General features: G+C 42.5%; 1 protein-coding gene across 1 annotated transcript in view; it reads right to left on the bottom strand.

Annotated features, from left to right (window-relative positions):
• Positions 1-20,827, bottom strand: part of ahnak (AHNAK nucleoprotein) — a 38,262-nt gene that overhangs the window by 4,372 nt on the left and 13,063 nt on the right. The window contains 1 exon segment of the mRNA XM_038699125.1: positions 1-20,746. Coding sequence (XP_038555053.1) covers positions 1-20,746 — 20,746 coding nt within the window.

Raw genomic sequence — 20,827 nt, 5'->3', positions numbered from 1 at the left:
TAATATCAATATCAGCCTTTGGGAGGCTGACATCAACATCTGGACCTTCAACATTTGGACCTTTCATCCCAAAAGATGGCATTTTAAATTTAGGCATTTTAAATCCTCCTTTGTGACCCTCAATGTCAACATCTGGTCCTTCAATATCGACCTTAGGAGCTTTTATATCACCCTCAATCTTTGGAACTGACACGTCAACATCTCCCTTCACCTTGGGCCCTTTCAGATTAATATCCCAATCTGGCATTGTGGGTCCTGACATTGATGGCAGTTTGATTTTTGGTCCTTTGAGTTTTGCATCAGGGCCTGCAACGTCTATCTCTGGCCCTTTAATGTCAACATCAGGTGCTTTCACGTCAATGTTTGCCTTGGGAAGGTTTATATCAACATCTGGACCCTCTACTTTTGGACCTTTGAATCCAAATGATGGCATTTTGATTTTAGGCATGTCAAATCCACCCGTAGGCCCTTTGATATCAACCTGTGGACCTTTGATGTCAAGGTCAGGTGTTTCAACGTCTCCTTCGATCTTTGGCACTGACATATCCACATCACCTTTGAGTTTGGGACCTTTCAGTTTGAAATCCACATCTGGCATGGAAAGTTTTGGTCCTGAAATGTTTGGCATGTTGAATTTGGGTCCTTTGATTTTTCCACTTGGACTGTCAATGTTAAAATCTGGTCCTTTGATATCCAATTCAGGGGCTTTAATATCAATTTCAGCTTTCGGGAGGCTGACATCAACATCTGGCCCTTCAACATTTGGACCTTTCAGCCCAAAAGATGGCATTTTAAATTTAGGCATTTTAAATCCTCCTTTGTGGCCCTCAATGTCAACATCTGGTCCTTCAATATCGACCTTAGGAGCTTTTATATCACCCTCAATCTTTGGAATTGACACGTCAACATCTCCCTTCACCTTGGGTCCTTTCACACTAATATCCCAATCTGGCATTGTGGGTCCTGACATTGATGGCAGTTTGATTTTGGGTCCTTTGAGTTTTGCATCAGGGCCTGCAACATCTATCTCTGGCCCTTTAATGTCAACATCAGGTGCTTTCACGTCAATGTTTGCCTTGGGAAGGTTTATATCAACATCTGGACCCTCTACTTTTGGACCTTTGAATCCAAATGATGGCATTTTGATTTTAGGCATGTCAAATCCACCCGTATGCCCTTTGATATCAACCTGTGGACCTTTGATGTCAAGGTCAGGTGTTTCAACGTCTCCTTCGATCTTTGGCACTGACATATCCACATCACCTTTGAGTTTGGGACCTTTCAGTTTGAAATCCACATCTGGCATGGAAAGTTTCGGTCCTGAAATTGTTGGCATGCTGAATTTGGGTCCTTTGATTTTTCCACTTGGACTGTCAATGTTAAAATCTGGTCCTTTGATATCCAATTCAGGGGCTTTAATATCAATATCAGCTTTCGGGAGGCTGACATCAACATCTGGCCCTTCAACATTTGGACCTTTCAGCCCAAAGGATGGCATTTTAAATTTAGGCATTTTAAATCCTCCTTTGTGGCCATCAATGTCAACATCTGGTCCTTCAATATGGACCTTGGGAGCTTTTATATCACCCTCAATCTTTGGAACTGACACGTCGACATCTCCCTTTATTTTGGACCCTTTCAGACTAATATCCCAATCTGGCATTGTAGGTCCTGACATTGATGGCATTTTGATTTTGGGTCCTTTGAGTTTTGCATCAGGGCCTGCAACATCTATCTCTGGCCCTTTAATGTCAACATCAGGTGCTTTCATGTCAATGTTTGCCTTGGGAAGGTTTATATCAACATCTGGACCCTCTACTTTTGGACCTTTGAATCCAAATGATGGCATTTTGATTTTAGGCATGTCAAATCCTCCCTTAGGTCCTTTGATATCAACCTGTGGACCTTTGATGTCAATGTCAGGTGTTTCAATGTCTCCTTCGATCTTTGGCGCTGACATATCCACATCACCTTTAAGTTTGGGACCTTTCAGCTTGAAATCCACATCTGGCATGGAAAGTTTTGGTCCTGAAATGTTTGGCATGTTGAATTTGGGTCCTTTGATTTTACCACTTGGGCACTCAATGTCAAAATCTGGTCCTTTGATGTCAACGTCAGGTGCTTTCACGTCAATGTTTGCTTTGGGAAGATTTATATCAACATCTGGACCCTCTACTTTTGGACCTTTAATGCCAAATGATGGCATTTTGATTTTAGGCATTTCAAATCCACCTTTCAGACCTTCAATATCAGCCTGTGGACCTTTGATATCAAACTCAGGTGTTTCAATGTCTCCCTCCATCTTTGGTGCTGACAAATCCACATCACCTTTGAGTTTGGGACCTTTCAGCTTGAAATCCACATCAGGCATGGAAAGTTTTGGTCCTGAAATTGTTGGCATGCTGAATTTGGGTCCTTTCAGTTTTGCGTCCGGTCCTTCTATGTCAACCTCTGGTCCTTTAATGTCAACATCAGGTGCTTTGATATCAATATCAGCTTTCGGCATGCTGACATCAACTTCTGGCCCTTCAATATTTGGACCTTTCACTCCGAAGGATGGCATTTTAAATTTAGGCATTTTAAATCCTCCTTTGTGGCCCTCGATGTCAACATCTGGTCCTTCAATATCGACCTTGGGACCTTTAATGTCACCCTCGATCTTTGGAACTGACACGTCAACATCTCCCTTTATTTTTGGCCCTTTCAGATTAATATCCCAATCTGGCATCTTGGGTCCCGATACTGATGGCATTTTGATTTTGGGTCCTTTGAGTTTTGCATCAGGTCCTTCAATGTCAATCTCTGGTCCTTTAATGTCAACGTCAGGTGCTTTAACATCAATTTTAGCCTTGGGAAGGTTAATATCAACATCGTGACCCTCCACTTTTGGACCTTGGAAACCAAATGATGGCATTTTGATTTTAGGCATTTCAAATCCACCTTTTGAACCTTCAACATCAACCTGTGGACCTTTGATGTCAAAATCAGGTGTTTTTATGTCTCCTTTAATCTTTGGCACTGACAAATCCACATCACCTTTGAGTTTGGGACCTTTCAAATTGAAATCCATATCTGGCATGGAAATCTTCGGTCCTGAGATAGTTGGCATCTTGAATTTTGGCCCCTTTATTTTTGCACTTGGACTGTCAATGTCAATGTCTGGTACTTCAACGTCTATTTTAGGAGTTTCAATATCTCCCTCAATCTTAGGACCTTTCATATTCACATCTCCTTTCAGTTTTGGACCTTTCAGATTGATATCCCAGTCTGGCATCTTTGGTGCTTGTACGGATGGCAACTTTAATTTGGGTCCTTTCAATTTTGCATCAGGGCCTTCAACATCAATGTCTTGCCCCTTCATGTCAATTCCAGGTGCTTTGATCTCCATATCAGCTTTTGGAAGATCAATGTCAACATCAGGGCCCTCTACTTTGGGACTCTTAATGCTGAAAGATGGCATTTTAATTTTAGGCATTTCAAATCCCCCCTTTGAACATTCCATATCTGGACCTTTGATGTCAACTTCAGGCCCTGTTATGTCTCCCTTAATCTTTGGAACTGACACATCCAAATCCCCTTTGAGTTTGGGACCTTTCACATTAAAATCCACATCTGGCATGGAAATGTTCGGATTAACATCAACTTCTGGCATTTCAACTTTTGGGCCTTTGAAACCAAATTTTGGCATCTTGAATTTGGATCCTTTAGTTTTTGAACCAGTCAATCCCAGGTCAAGATCAAGACCTTCAGAGCTACCAGTCATCCCTTTGATACTTATATCACCTTTTGCCATTTTCACGTCTGTGTCTGGGGCCTTTATCTTTGAACCCTTAAATCCAAATTTTGGCATTTTGAATTTAGCTTTCTTTGCACCAATTTCTGGAACATCAATGGTGACATCTGGTCCCTCAAGTTCAGCTTTTGGCAACTGAACATCCCCTTTGAAATCACCCTTGACCTTTGGCCCCTTCACATTGATGTCAACATCTGGCAATGATATTTTCGGTCCAGACATTTTTGGTAACTTCACCTTTGGCCCACTAAGTTGTCCTTCTGGAGATTCTAAGTCAACGGTAGGACCCTTGATCTTAACTTCAGGTGTTTTAATGTCTCCTTCGATCTTTGGAGTTACCACATCAACATCACCTTTGAGTTTCGGTCCTCTCAGATTGAAATCCACATCTGGCATGGAAAGTTTTGGTCCTGAAATGGTTGGCATGCTGAATTTGGGTCCTTTGATTTTTCCACTTGGACTGTCAATGTCAATATCTGGTCCTTTGATTTCCATTTCAGGGGCTTTAATATCAATATCAGCTTTTGGGAGGCTGACATCAACATCTGGCCCTTCAACGTTTGGGCCTTTCATCCCAAAGGATGGCATTTTAAATTTAGGCATTTTAAATCCTCCTTTGTGGCCCTCAATGTCAACATCTGGTCCTTCAATATCAACCTTGGGAGCTTTTATGTCACCCTCAATCTTTGGAACTGAAACATCGACATCGCCCTTTATTTTGGGTCCTTTCAGATTAATATCCCAATCTGGCATCTTGGGTCCTGATATTGATGGCATTTTGATGTTAGGCATTTCAAATCCACCCTTTGGCCCTTTAATATCAGCCTCTGGAACTTTAATGTCAACCGTAGGTGTTTTAATGTCTCCCTCTATCTTTGGAGATGACAGATCTACATCACCTTTGAGTTTGGGTCCACTCAGATTGAAATCCACATCTGGCATGGAAAGTTTCGGTCCTGAAATGGTTGGCATGCTGAATTTCGGTCCTTTGAGCTTTGCATCAGGTCGTTCAATGTCAATCTCTGGCCCTTTAATGTCAACAGCAGGTGATTTCATGTCAATGTTTCCTTTGGGAAGGTTTATATCAACATCTGGACCCTCCACTTTCGGACCTTTGAAGCCAAATGATGGCATTTTGATTTTGGGCATTTCAAATCCACCTTTCGGACCTTCAATATCAACCTGTGGACCTTTGATGTCAAAGTCAGGTGTTTTAACGTCTCCTTCGATCTTTGGCGCTGACATATCCACATCACCTTTGATTTTGGGACCTTTCAGTTTGAAATCCACATCTGGCATGGAAAGTTTCGGTCCTGAAATTGTTGGCATGCTGAATTTGGGTCCTTTCAGTTTTGCATCTGGTCCTTCTATGTCAACCTCTGGTCCTTTAATGTCAACATCAGGTGCTTTGATATCAATTTCAGCTTTCGGCATGCTGACATCAACTTCTGGCCCTTCGAGATTTGGACCTTTCACCCCGAAGGATGGCATTTTAAATTTAGGCATTTTAAATCCTCCTTTGTGGCCCTCGATGTTAACATCTGGTCCTTCAATATCGACCTTGGGAGCTTTTATGTCACCCTCAATCTTTGGAACTGACACGTCGACATCTCCCTTTATTTTGGGTCCTTTCAGATTAATATCCCAATCTGGCATCTTGGGTCCTGAAATTGATGGCATTTTGATGTTAGGCATATCAAATCCACCCTTTGGCCCTTTAATATCGGCCTCTGGACCTTTAATGTTAACCTTCGGTGTTTTAATGTCTCCTTCGATCTTTGGCGCTGACATATCCACATCACCTTTGAGTTTGGGACCTTTCAAATTGAAATCCACATCTGGCATGGAAAGTTTTGGTCCTGAAATTGTTGGCATGCTGAATTTGGGTCCTTTGATTTTTCCACTTGGACTGTCAATGTCAATTTCTGGTCCTTTGATTTCCATTTCAGGGGCTTTAATATCAATATCAGCTTTTGGGAGGCTGACATCAACATCTGGCCCTTCAACGTTTGGGCCTTTCAGCCCAAAGGATGGCATTTTAAATTTAGGCATTTTAAATCCTCCTTTGTGGCCCTCGATGTCAACATCTGGTCCTTCAATATCGACCTTGGGAGCTTTTATGTCACCCTCAATCTTTGGAACTGACACGTCGACATCTCCCTTTATTTTGGGTCCTTTCAGATTAATATCCCAATCTGGCATCTTGGGTCCTGATATTGATGGCATTTTGATGTTAGGCATTTCAAATCCACCCTTTGGCCCTTTAATATCAGCCTCTGGACCTTTAATGTCAACCTTCGGTGTTTTAATGTCTCCTTCGATCTTTGGCACTGACATATCCACATCACCTTTGAGTTTGGGACCTTTCAGTTTGAAATCCACATCTGGCATGGAAAGTTTTGGTCCTGAAATTGTTGGCATGCTGAATTTGGGTCCTTTCAGTTTTGCGTCCGGTCCTTCTATGTCAACCTCTGGTCCTTTAATGTCAACATCAGGTGCTTTGATATCAATATCAGCTTTCGGCATGCTGACATCAACATCTGGCCCTTCAATATTTGGACCTTTGACTCCGAAGGATGGCATTTTAAATTTAGGCATTTTAAATCCTCCTTTGTGGCCCTCGATGTCAACATCTGGTCCTTCAATATCGACCTTGGGAGCTTTTATGTCACCCTCTATCTTTGGAACTGACACGTCGACATCTCCCTTTATTTTGGGTCCTTTCAGATTAATATCCCAATCTGGCATCTTGGGTCCTGAAATCGATGGCATTTTGATGTTAGGCATTTCAAATCCACCCTTTGGCCCTTTAATATCAGCCTCTGGACCTTTAATGTCAACCTTCGGTGTTTTAATGTCTCCTTCGATCTTTGGCGCTGACATATCCACATCACCTTTGAGTTTGGGACCTTTCAAATTGAAATCCACATCTGGCATGGAAAGTTTCGGTCCTGAAATTGTTGGCATGCTGAATTTGGGTCCTTTCAGTTTTCCACTTGGACTGTCAATGTCAATATCTGGTCCTTTGATTTCCATTTCAGGGGCTTTAATATCAATATCAGCCTTTGGGAGGCTGACATCAACATCTGGCCCTTCAACATTTGAGCCTTTCAGCCCAAAGGATGGCATTTTAAATTTAGGCATTTTAAATCCTCCTTTGTGGCCCTCGACGTCAACATCTGGTCCTTCAATATCGACCTTGGGAGCTTTTATGTCACCCTCTATCTTTGGAACTGACACGTCGACATCTCCCTTTATTTTGGGTCCTTTCAGATTAATATCCCAATCTGGCATCTTGGGTCCTGATATTGATGGCATTTTGATGTTAGGCATTTCAAATCCACCCTTTGGCCCTTTAATATCAGCCTCTGGACCTTTAATGTCAACCTTTGGTGTTTTAATGTCTCCTTCGATCTTTGGCGCTGACATATCCACATCACCTTTGAGTTTGGGACCTTTCAAATTGAAATCCACATCTGGCATGGAAAGTTTTGGTCCTGAAATAGTTGGCATGTTGAATTTGGGTCCTTTGATTTTTCCACTTGGACTGTCAATGTCAATTTCTGGTCCTTTGATTTCCATGTCAGGGACTTTAATATCAATATCAGCTTTTGGGAGGCTGACATCAACATCTGGCCCTTCGAGATTTGGACCTTTCATCCCAAAGGATGGCATTTTAAATTTAGGCATTTTAAATCCTCCTTTGTGGCCCTCGATGTCAACATCTGGTCCTTCAATATCGACCTTGGGAGCTTTTATGTCACCCTCAATCTTTGGAACTGACACGTCGACATCTCCCTTTATTTTGGGTCCTTTCAGATTAATATCCCAATCTGGCATCTTGGGTCCTGAAATTGATGGCATTTTGATGTTAGGCATTTCAAATCCACCCTTTGGCCCTTTAATATCAGCCTCTGGACCTTTAATGTCTCCTTCGATCTTTGGCGCTGACATATCCACATCACCTTTGAGTTTGGGACCTTTCAGCTTGAAATCCACATCAGGCATGGAAAGTTTTGGTCCTGAAATTGTTGGCATGCTGAATTTGGGTCCTTTTAGTTTTGCATCCGGTCCTTCTATGTCAACCTCTGGTCCTTTAATGTCAACATCAGGTGCTTTAATATCAATATCAGCTTTCGGCATGCTGACGTCAACTTCTGGCCCTTCAATATTTGGACCTTTCACTCCGAAGGATGGCATTTTAAATTTAGGCATTTTAAATCCTCCTTTGTGGCCCTCGATGTCAACATCTGGTCCTTCAATATCGACCTTGGGAGCTTTTATGTCACCCTCTATCTTTGGAACTGACACGTCGACATCTCCCTTTATTTTGGGTCCTTTCAGATTAATATCCCAATCTGGCATCTTGGGTCCTGAAATTGATGGCATTTTGATGTTAGGCATTTCAAATCCACCCTTTGGCCCTTTAATATCAGCCTCTGGACCTTTAATGTCAACCTTCGGTGTTTTAATGTCTCCTTCGATCTTTGGCACTGACATATCCACATCACCTTTGAGTTTGGGACCTTTCAGCTTGAAATCCACATCTGGCATGGAAAGTTTCGGTCCTGAAATGGTTGGCATGCTGAATTTGGGTCCTTTGATTTTTCCACTTGGACTGTCAATGTCAATATCTGGTCCTTTGATTTCCATTTCAGGGGCTTTAATATCAATATCAGCTTTTGGGAGGCTGACATCAACATCTGGCCCTTCAACGTTTGGGCCTTTCAGCCCAAAGGATGGCATTTTAAATTTAGGCATTTTAAATCCTCCTTTGTGGCCCTCGATGTTAACATCTGGTCCTTCAATATCGACCTTGGGAGCTTTTATGTCACCCTCAATCTCTGGAACTGACACGTCGACATCTCCCTTTATTTTGGGTCCTTTCAGATTAATATCCCAATCTGGCATCTTGGGTCCTGATATTGATGGCATTTTGATGTTAGGCATTTCAAATCCACCCTTTGGCCCTTTAATATCAGCCTCTGGACCTTTAACGTCAACCTTCGGTGTTTTAACGTCTCCTTCGATCTTTGGTACTGACATATCCACATCACCTTTGAGTTTGGGACCTTTCAGTTTGAAATCCACATCTGGCATGGAAAGTTTTGGTCCTGAAATGGTTGGCATGCTGAATTTGGGTCCTTTCAGTTTTGCGTCCGGTCCTTCTATGTCAACCTCTGGTCCTTTAATGTCAACATCAGGTGCTTTGATATCAATATCAGCTTTCGGCATGCTGACATCAACTTCTGGCCCTTCAACGTTTGGGCCTTTCAGCCCAAAGGATGGCATTTTAAATTTAGGCATTTTAAATCCTCCTTTGTGGCCCTCGATGTCAACATCTGGTCCTTCAATATCGACCTTGGGAGCTTTTATGTCACCCTCTATCTTTGGAACTGACACGTCGACATCTCCCTTTATTTTGGGTCCTTTCAGATTAATATCCCAGTCTGGCATCTTGGGTCCTGATATTGATGGCATTTTGATGTTAGGCATTTCAAATCCACCCTTTGGCCCTTTAATATCGGCCTCTGGACCTTTAATGTCAACCTTCGGTGTTTTAACGTCTCCTTCGATCTTTGGCGCTGACATATCCACATCACCTTTGAGTTTGGGACCTTTCAGCTTGAAATCCACATCTGGCATGGAAAGTTTCGGTCCTGAAATTGTTGGCATGCTGAATTTGGGTCCTTTGATTTTTCCACTTGGACTGTCAATGTCAATATCTGGTCCTTTGATTTCCATTTCAGGGGCTTTAATATCAATATCAGCTTTTGGGAGGCTGACATCAACTTCTGGCCCTTCGAGATGTGGACCTTTCATCCCAAAGGATGGCATTTTAAATTTAGGCATTTTAAATCCTCCTTTGTGGCCCTCAATGTCAACATCTGGTCCTTCAATATCAACCTTGGGAGCTTTTATGTCACCCTCTATCTTTGGAACTGACACGTCGACATCTCCCTTTATTTTGGGTCCTTTCAGATTAATATCCCAATCTGGCATCTTGGGTCCTGATATTGATGGCATTTTGATATTAGGCATGTCAAATCCACCCTTTGGCCCTTTAATATCAGCCTCTGGACCTTTAATGTCAACCTTCGGTGTTTTAATGTCTCCTTTGATCTTTGGCGCTGACATATCTACATCACCTTTGAGTTTGGGACCTTTCAAATTGAAATCCACATCTGGCATGGAAAGTTTTGGTCCTGAAATCGTTGGCATGCTGAATTTGGGTCCTTTGATTTTTCCACTTGGACTGTCAATGTCAATTTCTGGTCCTTTGATTTCCATTTCAGGGGCTTTAATATCAATATCAGCTTTTGGGAGGCTGACATCAACATCTGGCCCTTCAACGTTTGGGCCTTTCAGCCCAAAGGATGGCATTTTAAATTTAGGCATTTTAAATCCTCCTTTGTGGCCCTCGATGTCAACATCTGGTCCTTCAATATCGACCTTGGGAGCTTTTATGTCACCCTCTATCTTTGGAACTGACACGTCGACATCTCCCTTTATTTTGGGTCCTTTCAGATTAATATCCCAATCTGGCATCTTGGGTCCTGATATTGATGGCATTTTGATGTTAGGCATTTCAAATCCACCCTTTGGCCCTTTAATATCAGCCTCTGGACCTTTAATGTCAACCTTTGGTGTTTTAATGTCTCCTTCGATCTTTGGCGCTGACATATCCACATCACCTTTGAGTTTGGGACCTTTCAAATTGAAATCCACATCTGGCATGGAAAGTTTTGGTCCTGAAATAGTTGGCATGTTGAATTTGGGTCCTTTGATTTTTCCACTTGGACTGTCAATGTCAATTTCTGGTCCTTTGATTTCCATGTCAGGGACTTTAATATCAATATCAGCTTTTGGGAGGCTGACATCAACATCTGGCCCTTCGAGATTTGGACCTTTCATCCCAAAGGATGGCATTTTAAATTTAGGCATTTTAAATCCTCCTTTGTGGCCCTCGATGTCAACATCTGGTCCTTCAATATCGACCTTGGGAGCTTTTATGTCACCCTCAATCTTTGGAACTGACACGTCGACATCTCCCTTTATTTTGGGTCCTTTCAGATTAATATCCCAATCTGGCATCTTGGGTCCTGAAATTGATGGCATTTTGATGTTAGGCATTTCAAATCCACCCTTTGGCCCTTTAATATCAGCCTCTGGACCTTTAATGTCTCCTTCGATCTTTGGCGCTGACATATCCACATCACCTTTGAGTTTGGGACCTTTCAGCTTGAAATCCACATCAGGCATGGAAAGTTTTGGTCCTGAAATTGTTGGCATGCTGAATTTGGGTCCTTTTAGTTTTGCATCCGGTCCTTCTATGTCAACCTCTGGTCCTTTAATGTCAACATCAGGTGCTTTAATATCAATATCAGCTTTCGGCATGCTGACGTCAACTTCTGGCCCTTCAATATTTGGACCTTTCACTCCGAAGGATGGCATTTTAAATTTAGGCATTTTAAATCCTCCTTTGTGGCCCTCGATGTCAACATCTGGTCCTTCAATATCGACCTTGGGAGCTTTTATGTCACCCTCTATCTTTGGAACTGACACGTCGACATCTCCCTTTATTTTGGGTCCTTTCAGATTAATATCCCAATCTGGCATCTTGGGTCCTGAAATTGATGGCATTTTGATGTTAGGCATTTCAAATCCACCCTTTGGCCCTTTAATATCAGCCTCTGGACCTTTAATGTCAACCTTCGGTGTTTTAATGTCTCCTTCGATCTTTGGCACTGACATATCCACATCACCTTTGAGTTTGGGACCTTTCAGCTTGAAATCCACATCTGGCATGGAAAGTTTCGGTCCTGAAATGGTTGGCATGCTGAATTTGGGTCCTTTGATTTTTCCACTTGGACTGTCAATGTCAATATCTGGTCCTTTGATTTCCATTTCAGGGGCTTTAATATCAATATCAGCTTTTGGGAGGCTGACATCAACATCTGGCCCTTCAACGTTTGGGCCTTTCAGCCCAAAGGATGGCATTTTAAATTTAGGCATTTTAAATCCTCCTTTGTGGCCCTCGATGTTAACATCTGGTCCTTCAATATCGACCTTGGGAGCTTTTATGTCACCCTCAATCTCTGGAACTGACACGTCGACATCTCCCTTTATTTTGGGTCCTTTCAGATTAATATCCCAATCTGGCATCTTGGGTCCTGATATTGATGGCATTTTGATGTTAGGCATTTCAAATCCACCCTTTGGCCCTTTAATATCAGCCTCTGGACCTTTAACGTCAACCTTCGGTGTTTTAACGTCTCCTTCGATCTTTGGTACTGACATATCCACATCACCTTTGAGTTTGGGACCTTTCAGTTTGAAATCCACATCTGGCATGGAAAGTTTTGGTCCTGAAATGGTTGGCATGCTGAATTTGGGTCCTTTCAGTTTTGCGTCCGGTCCTTCTATGTCAACCTCTGGTCCTTTAATGTCAACATCAGGTGCTTTGATATCAATATCAGCTTTCGGCATGCTGACATCAACTTCTGGCCCTTCAACGTTTGGGCCTTTCAGCCCAAAGGATGGCATTTTAAATTTAGGCATTTTAAATCCTCCTTTGTGGCCCTCGATGTCAACATCTGGTCCTTCAATATCGACCTTGGGAGCTTTTATGTCACCCTCTATCTTTGGAACTGACACGTCGACATCTCCCTTTATTTTGGGTCCTTTCAGATTAATATCCCAGTCTGGCATCTTGGGTCCTGATATTGATGGCATTTTGATGTTAGGCATTTCAAATCCACCCTTTGGCCCTTTAATATCGGCCTCTGGACCTTTAATGTCAACCTTCGGTGTTTTAACGTCTCCTTCGATCTTTGGCGCTGACATATCCACATCACCTTTGAGTTTGGGACCTTTCAGCTTGAAATCCACATCTGGCATGGAAAGTTTCGGTCCTGAAATTGTTGGCATGCTGAATTTGGGTCCTTTGATTTTTCCACTTGGACTGTCAATGTCAATATCTGGTCCTTTGATTTCCATTTCAGGGGCTTTAATATCAATATCAGCTTTTGGGAGGCTGACATCAACTTCTGGCCCTTCGAGATGTGGACCTTTCATCCCAAAGGATGGCATTTTAAATTTAGGCATTTTAAATCCTCCTTTGTGGCCCTCAATGTCAACATCTGGTCCTTCAATATCAACCTTGGGAGCTTTTATGTCACCCTCTATCTTTGGAACTGACACGTCGACATCTCCCTTTATTTTGGGTCCTTTCAGATTAATATCCCAATCTGGCATCTTGGGTCCTGATATTGATGGCATTTTGATATTAGGCATGTCAAATCCACCCTTTGGCCCTTTAATATCAGCCTCTGGACCTTTAATGTCAACCTTCGGTGTTTTAATGTCTCCTTTGATCTTTGGCGCTGACATATCTACATCACCTTTGAGTTTGGGACCTTTCAAATTGAAATCCACATCTGGCATGGAAAGTTTTGGTCCTGAAATCGTTGGCATGCTGAATTTGGGTCCTTTGATTTTTCCACTTGGACTGTCAATGTCAATTTCTGGTCCTTTGATTTCCATTTCAGGGGCTTTAATATCAATATCAGCTTTTGGGAGGCTGACATCAACATCTGGCCCTTCAACGTTTGGGCCTTTCAGCCCAAAGGATGGCATTTTAAATTTAGGCATTTTAAATCCTCCTTTGTGGCCCTCGATGTCAACATCTGGTCCTTCAATATCGACCTTGGGAGCTTTTATGTCACCCTCTATCTTTGGAACTGACACGTCGACATCTCCCTTTATTTTGGGTCCTTTCAGATTAATATCCCAATCTGGCATCTTGGGTCCTGATATTGATGGCATTTTGATATTAGGCATTTCAAATCCACCCTTTGGCCCTTTAATATCAGCCTCTGGACCTTTAATGTCAACCTTCGGTGTTTTAATGTCTCCTTTGATCTTTGGCGCTGACATATCCACATCACCTTTGAGTTTGGGACCTTTCAAATTGAAATCCACATCTGGCATGGAAAGTTTTGGTCCTGAAATGGTTGGCATGCTGAATTTGGGTCCTTTGATTTTTCCACTTGGACTGTCAATGTCCATTTCTGGTCCTTTGATTTCCATTTCAGGGGCTTTAATATCAATATCAGCTTTTGGGAGGCTGACATCAACATCTGGCCCTTCAACGTTTGGGCCTTTCAGCCCAAAGGATGGCATTTTAAATTTAGGCATTTTAAATCCTCCTTTGTGGCCCTCGATGTCAACATCTGGTCCTTCAATTTCGACCTTGGGAGCTTTTATGTCACCCTCAATCTTTGGAACTGACATGTCAACATCTCCCTTTATTTTGGGTCCTTTCAGATTAATATCCCAATCTGGCATCTTGGGTCCTGATATTGATGGCATTTTGATGTTAGGCATTTCAAATCCACCCTTTGGCCCTTTAATATCAGCCTCTGGACCTTTAATGTCAACCTTCGGTGTTTTAATGTCTCCTTCGATCTTTGGCGCTGACATATCCACATCACCTTTGAGTTTGGGACCTTTCAGTTTGAAATCCACATCTGGCATGGAAAGTTTTGGTCCTGAAATTGTTGGCATGCTGAATTTGGGTCCTTTCAGTTTTGCATCTGGTCCTTCTATGTCAACCTCTGGTCCTTTAATGTCAACATCAGGTGCTTTAATATCAATATCAGCTTTCGGCATGCTGACATCCACTTCTGGCCCTTCGAGATTTGGACCTTTCACCCCGAAGGATGGCATTTTAAATTTAGGCATTTTAAATCCTCCTTTGTGGCCCTCAATGTCAACATCTGGTCCTTCAATATTGACCTTGGGAGCTTTTATGTCACCCTCTATCTTTGGAACCGACACGTCGACATCTCCCTTTATTTTGGGTCCTTTCAGATTAATATCCCAATCTGGCATCTTGGGTCCTGATATTGATGGCATTTTGATGTTAGGCATTTCAAATCCACCCTTTGGCCCTTTAATATCAGCCTCTGGACCTTTAATGTCAACCTTCGGTGTTTTAATGTCTCCCTCTATCTTTGGCACTGACATATCTACATCACCTTTGAGTTTGGGACCTTTCAGTTTGAAATCCACATCTGGCATGGAAAGTTTTGGTCCTGAAATTGTTGGCATGCTGAATTTGGGTCCTTTCAGTTTTGCATCCGGTCCTTCTATGTCAACCTCTGGTCCTGTAATGTTAACATCAGGTGCTTTAATATCAATATCAGCTTTCGGCATGCTGACATCAACTTCTGGCCCTTCGAGATTTGGACCTTTCAACCCGAAGGATGGCATTTTAAATTTAGGCATTTTAAATCCTCCTTTGTGGCCCTCGATGTCAACATCAGGTCCTTCAATGTCAACCTTGGGAGCTTTTATGTCACCCTCAATCTTTGGAACCGACACGTCGACATCTCCCTTTATTTTGGGTCCTTTCAGATTAATATCCCAATCTGGCATCTTGGGTCCTGATATTGATGGCATTTTGATATTAGGCATTTCAAATCCACCCTTTGGCCCTTTAATATCAGCCTCTGGACCTTTAATGTCAACCTTCGGTGTTTTAATGTCTCCCTCTATCTTTGGCACTGACATATCTACATCACCTTTGAGTTTGGGACCTTTCAGTTTGAAATCCACATCTGGCATGGAAAGTTTTGGTCCTGAAATTGTTGGCATGCTGAATTTGGGTCCTTTCAGTTTTGCATCCGGTCCTTCTATGTCAACCTCTGGTCCTGTAATGTTAACATCAGGTGCTTTGATATCAATATCAGCTTTCGGCATGCTGACATCAACATCTGGCCCTTCAACGTTTGGGCCTTTCAGCCCAAAGGATGGCATTTTAAATTTAGGCATTTTAAATCCTCCTTTGTGGCCCTCGATGTCAACATCAGGTCCTTCAATGTCAACCTTGGGAGCTTTTATGTCACCCTCAATCTTTTGAGCTGATAAGTCGACATCTCCCTTTATTTTGGGTCCTTTCAAATTAATATCCCAATCTGGCATCTTGGGTCCTGAAATGGATGGCATTTTGATGTTAGGCATTTCAAATCCACCCTTTGGCCCTTTAATATCAGCCTCTGGACCTTTCATGTCAACCTTCGGTGTTTTAACGTCTCCTTCGATCTTTGGCGCTGACATATCCACATCACCTTTGAGTTTGGGACCTTTCAAATTGAAATCCACATCTGGCATGGAAAGTTTTGGTCCTGAAATGGTTGGCATGCTGAATTTGGGTCCTTTTAGTTTTGCATCCGGTCCTTCTATGTCAACTTCTGGCCCTTTAATGTCAACAGCAGGTGCTTTCACGTCAATGTTTGCTTTTGGAAGGTTTATATCAACATCTGGACCCTCCACTTTTGGACCTTTAAAGCCAAATGATGGCATTTTGATTTTAGGCAGTTCAAATCCACCTTTCGGACCTTCAATATCAACCTGTGGACCTTTGATGTCAAACTCAGGTGTTTTAATGTCTCCTTCGATCTTTGGCGCTGACATATCCACATCACCTTTGATTTTGGGACCTTTCAGTTTTAAATCCACATCTGGCATGGAAAGTTTTGGTCCTGTAATGGTTGGCATGCTGAATTTGGTTCCTTTGAGCTTTGCATCTGGGCCTTCAATGTCTACCTCTGGCCCTTTAATGTCAACAGCAGGTGCTTTCACGTCAATGTTTGTTTTGGGAAGGTTTATATCAACATCTGGACCCTCCACTTTTGGACCTTTAAAGCCAAATGATGGCATTTTGATTTTAGGCATTTCAAATCCACCTTTCGGACCTTCAATATCAACCTGTGGACCTTTGATGTCAAACTCAGGTGTTTTAATGTCTCTTTCGATCTTTGGCGCTGACATATCTACATCACCTTTGAGTTTGGGACCTTTCAGCTTGAAATCCACATCAGGCATGGAAAGTTTTGGTCCTGAAATGGTTGGCATGCTGAATTTGGGTCCTTTTAGCTTTGCATCCGGCCCGTCGATGTCCACCTCTGGTCCTTTAATGTCAACAGCAGGTGCTTTCACGTCAATGTTTGTTTTGGGAAGGTTTATATCAACATCTGGACCCTCCACTTTTGGACCTTTAAAGCCAAATGATGGCATTTTGATTTTAGGCATTTCAAATCCACCTTTCGGACCTTCAATATCAACCTGTGGACCTTTGATGTCAAACTCAGGTGTTTTAATGTCTCCTTCGATCTTTGGCGCTGACATATCCACATCACCTTTGAGTTTGGGACCTTTCAGCTTGAAATCCACATCAGGCATGGAAAGTTTTGGTCCTGAAATGGTTGGCATGCTGAATTTGGGTCCTTTTAGCTTTGCATCCGGCCCGTCGATGTCCACCTCTGGTCCTTTAATGTCAACAGCAGGTGCTTTCACGTCAATGTTTGTTTTGGGAAGGTTTATATCAACATCTGGACCCTCCACTTTTGGACCTTTAAAGCCAAATGATGGCATTTTGATTTTAGGCATTTCAAATCCACCTTTCGGACCTTCAATATCAACCTGTGGACCTTTGATGTCAAACTCAGGTGTTTTAATGTCTCCTTCGATCTTTGGCGCTGACATGTCCACATCACCTTTGAGTTTGGGACCTCTCAGTTTTAAATCCACATCTGGCATAGAAGGTTTTGGTCCTGTAATGGTTGGCATGCTGAATTTGGTTCCTTTGAGCTTTGCATCTGGGCCTTCGATGTCCACCTCTGGCCCTTTAATGTCAACAGCAGGTGCTTTCACGTCAATGTTTGTTTTGGGAAGGTTTATATCAACATCTGGACCCTCCACTTTTGGACCTTTAAAGCCAAATGATGGCATTTTGATTTTAGGCATTTCAAATCCACCTTTCGGACCTTCAATATCAACCTGTGGACCTTTGATGTCAAACTCAGGTGTTTTAATGTCTCCTTCGATCTTTGGCGCTGACATATCCACATCACCTTTGAGTTTGGGACCTTTCAGTTTTAAATCCACATCTGGCATGGAAGGTTTTGGTCCTGTAATGGTTGGCATGCTGAATTTGGTTCCTTTGAGCTTTGCATCTGGGCCTTCGATGTCCACCTCTGGCCCTTTAATGTCAACAGCAGGTGCTTTCACGTCAATTTTTGCTTTGGGAAGGTTTATATCAACATCTGGACCCTCCACTTTTGGACCTTTAAAGCCAAATGATGGCATTTTGATTTTAGGCATTTCAAATCCACCTTTTGGACCTTCAATATCAACCTGTGGACCTTTGATGTCAAACTCAGGCGTTTTAACGTCTCCTTTGATCTTTGGCGCTGACATATCCACATTACCTTTGAGTTTTGGACCTTTCAAATTAAAATCCACATCTGGCATGGAAAGTTTCGGTCCTGAAATTGTTGGCATGCTGAATTTGGTTCCTTTCAGTTTTGCATCCGGTCCTTCTATGTCAACCTCTGGCCCTTTAATGTCAACAGCAGGGGCTTTCATGTCAATGTTTCCTTTGGGAAGGTTTATATCAACATCTGGACCCTCCCCTTTTGGACCTTTGAAGCCAAATGATGGCATTTTGATTTTCGGCATTTCAAATTCACCTTTTGGACCCTCTATATCCACCTCCGGAACTTTAACATCAACATCAAGTGTTTTTATGTCCCCTTCAATCTTTGGCCCTGACACATCCACATCACCTTTGAGTTTGGGCCCTTTGACATGTAAATCCACATCTGGCATGGAGATTTTCTGTCCTGAAAGTGATGGCACTTTGAATTTTGATCCTTTCATATTACCACTGCCCTCAATGTCCACTTCAGGAGCGTTCACATTCATGTCAGCTTTTGGACAAACAACGTTGACTTCTGGCCCCTCCACTTTTGGACCTTTAATTCCAAATGATGGAATTTTTACTTTAGGTATTTTAAATCCACTTTTATGTCCCTCAATGTCAACATCTGGTACTTCATGCTCCACTTCAGGAATTTTGATTTTTGGAATTTCAACACCACCATTTGTCCCTGTAATATCAATTTGTGGACCTTTGATGTCAATTCCAGGTGCTTTTATGTCTCCCTTAATCTTTGGTACAGATACAGTCACACCTCCTTCAAGCTTCGGACCTTTCAGGCCAGTGGATTTCATTGTAGATTTTGGCTGGTTAAAGCCACCTTCAGGTCCCTCAATGTCAATGTCCACCTTGGGAGCGTCTATGTCTACATCTGGGCTTTCAACATTAACTTTGGATGCTTTAACATGAACCTCAGGTGCCTTGACATCAATTTCCGCTTTTGTAACTTTTATATCAACATCTGTAGCTTCCGCCTTAGGACCTGTAAAGCCAAATGATGGCATTTTGAGTTTAGGCATCTCAAATCCACCTTTATGTTTTTCGATGTCAACTGCTGATCCTTTGATCTCAACTGCAGGTTTTGTTGTGTCTCCCTCAATCTTTGGAACTGACACATCCACATCCCGTTTAGTTTCTTTCAGACTTATATCCCATTCTGGCATTGTAGGTCCTGTTTTGGAACCCATCTTGAATTTCAGACTTTCAGTTTTTACATCAGAGCCCCCACTATCACCTTTTGGTGCTTTAATGTCAACCTCAGGAGCTTTAACAGCAACCTTTGGTCCTGTGGACCCAAATGATAGTGTCTTTATCTGAGGCATTTTTAAATCGCCTTCTTTCCCCTCAATATTTATAGTGGGACCTTTAATGTCATGTACATTGCCAACTGACCCTGCAATGTTAGCACTAGGACCTTTGATCTGTATATCTGTCCGTTTGATGTCTAGTTCTGGTTTTTGCACCTCTTCATGTGTTACAGGTACTGACATATCCGCATCACCACTTAGTTTAACTTCAACACTAGTTCCCTCTTTCTTGATTTCTTTCATTCCAAACACGGGCATCTTGATGGTTGACGTTTTTATGCCACTCACACTTCCCTCAGTTTCATAGCCTGGAACATCAGTGTCTATACCAGATGCTTTTATTCCTCCCATTGTGCTTGGCAGGTCAACCTCACCTTTCAACTTTGAACCTGTAAGATTGACATCTACACCTGCCACTGAAATCTTGCCTGGCCCTGAGGAATAACCTGAGGTAACACTGCCTACTGTTATTGCTGATCCTCCTATCCTGCCACCTCTCAATTCAGTATCAGTACCTATGTGACCTCCACCAAGTCTTACATTCGACATACCAATACTATCTGATCCCTTTGCCTGCGGGTGACCGATGGTAGTTTCAGATACTTTCACCTTTGTCCTCTCACCTAAATCAATACTTCCCTTCTGTGTTTTATCTGTGGTTGAAGTCAAAATATGCATGCTTTTTCCTGGTAAAAACAGACTAACTGACCCTCCATTCTCATCAGTTGAGGTTACCTCTGCATTTCCCAACCCTCCAAATGTAATATGCCTACTACCAGTGTTTGTGCTGTCTCTTAATGTCGTGCTTGTTTCTGACACCTGAATGCTTCCATCTCCCTGCTCTCCACTCCCTCTTGAGATCTCAAAGCCTCCCTGGCCTTTACCCCCTGCTACTCCTAAATTAGGCCCTTTAAATTTGAGACCTGTAACTCTTTCTCTTTCTCCCTCTCTTATAATTGTTGTCGTCTGAACTCCCCCACTGCCCCAGCGTGTCTCTGTGGAACTAACTTGGGGCCCAGTGTAAGAGACATTGCTTGACTCAAAAACTCCCTCTTCTGCTCCCACTTTACCTGAAGGGCTGCCATGTGAGATTCTGATATGAGGAGAGCCATCTCCAGATTCGTGCCTAAGCCCCTTGAACTCTGGGCTTGAAAGTTCAAGTTGCTCACTTATGCCACCTGGCATATCCACAGTGTAGGTAGTGATGCGGCGGGTGATGGTAGTAATTGTGCTGCCATCGCTGCTTGTGCTGCTGTGCCGCTCCGTGCGAACATCTACTCCCTCTGCAAGGTCTTCAGACTTCAGTCTTGGTTTAATCTTTTTTGTGTATATTCTTTTATAGTCATCATCATCCCCACTCTGTTGATAGAAAAAGACAGGAAGGCATACAACATGGAAATGTTATTATATCATGTATTTTGTACAGTTGCTTCCCCACAA

This window comes from Micropterus salmoides, unplaced genomic scaffold (assembly GCF_014851395.1).
Source record: "Micropterus salmoides isolate LMB-PRFRI ecotype aquatic unplaced genomic scaffold, ASM1485139v1 Ms_hic_scaffold_5, whole genome shotgun sequence".
NCBI classification, from domain to species: Eukaryota; Metazoa; Chordata; class Actinopteri; order Centrarchiformes; family Centrarchidae; genus Micropterus; species Micropterus salmoides.
This window is presented reverse-complemented; position numbering and strand designations above follow the sequence as displayed.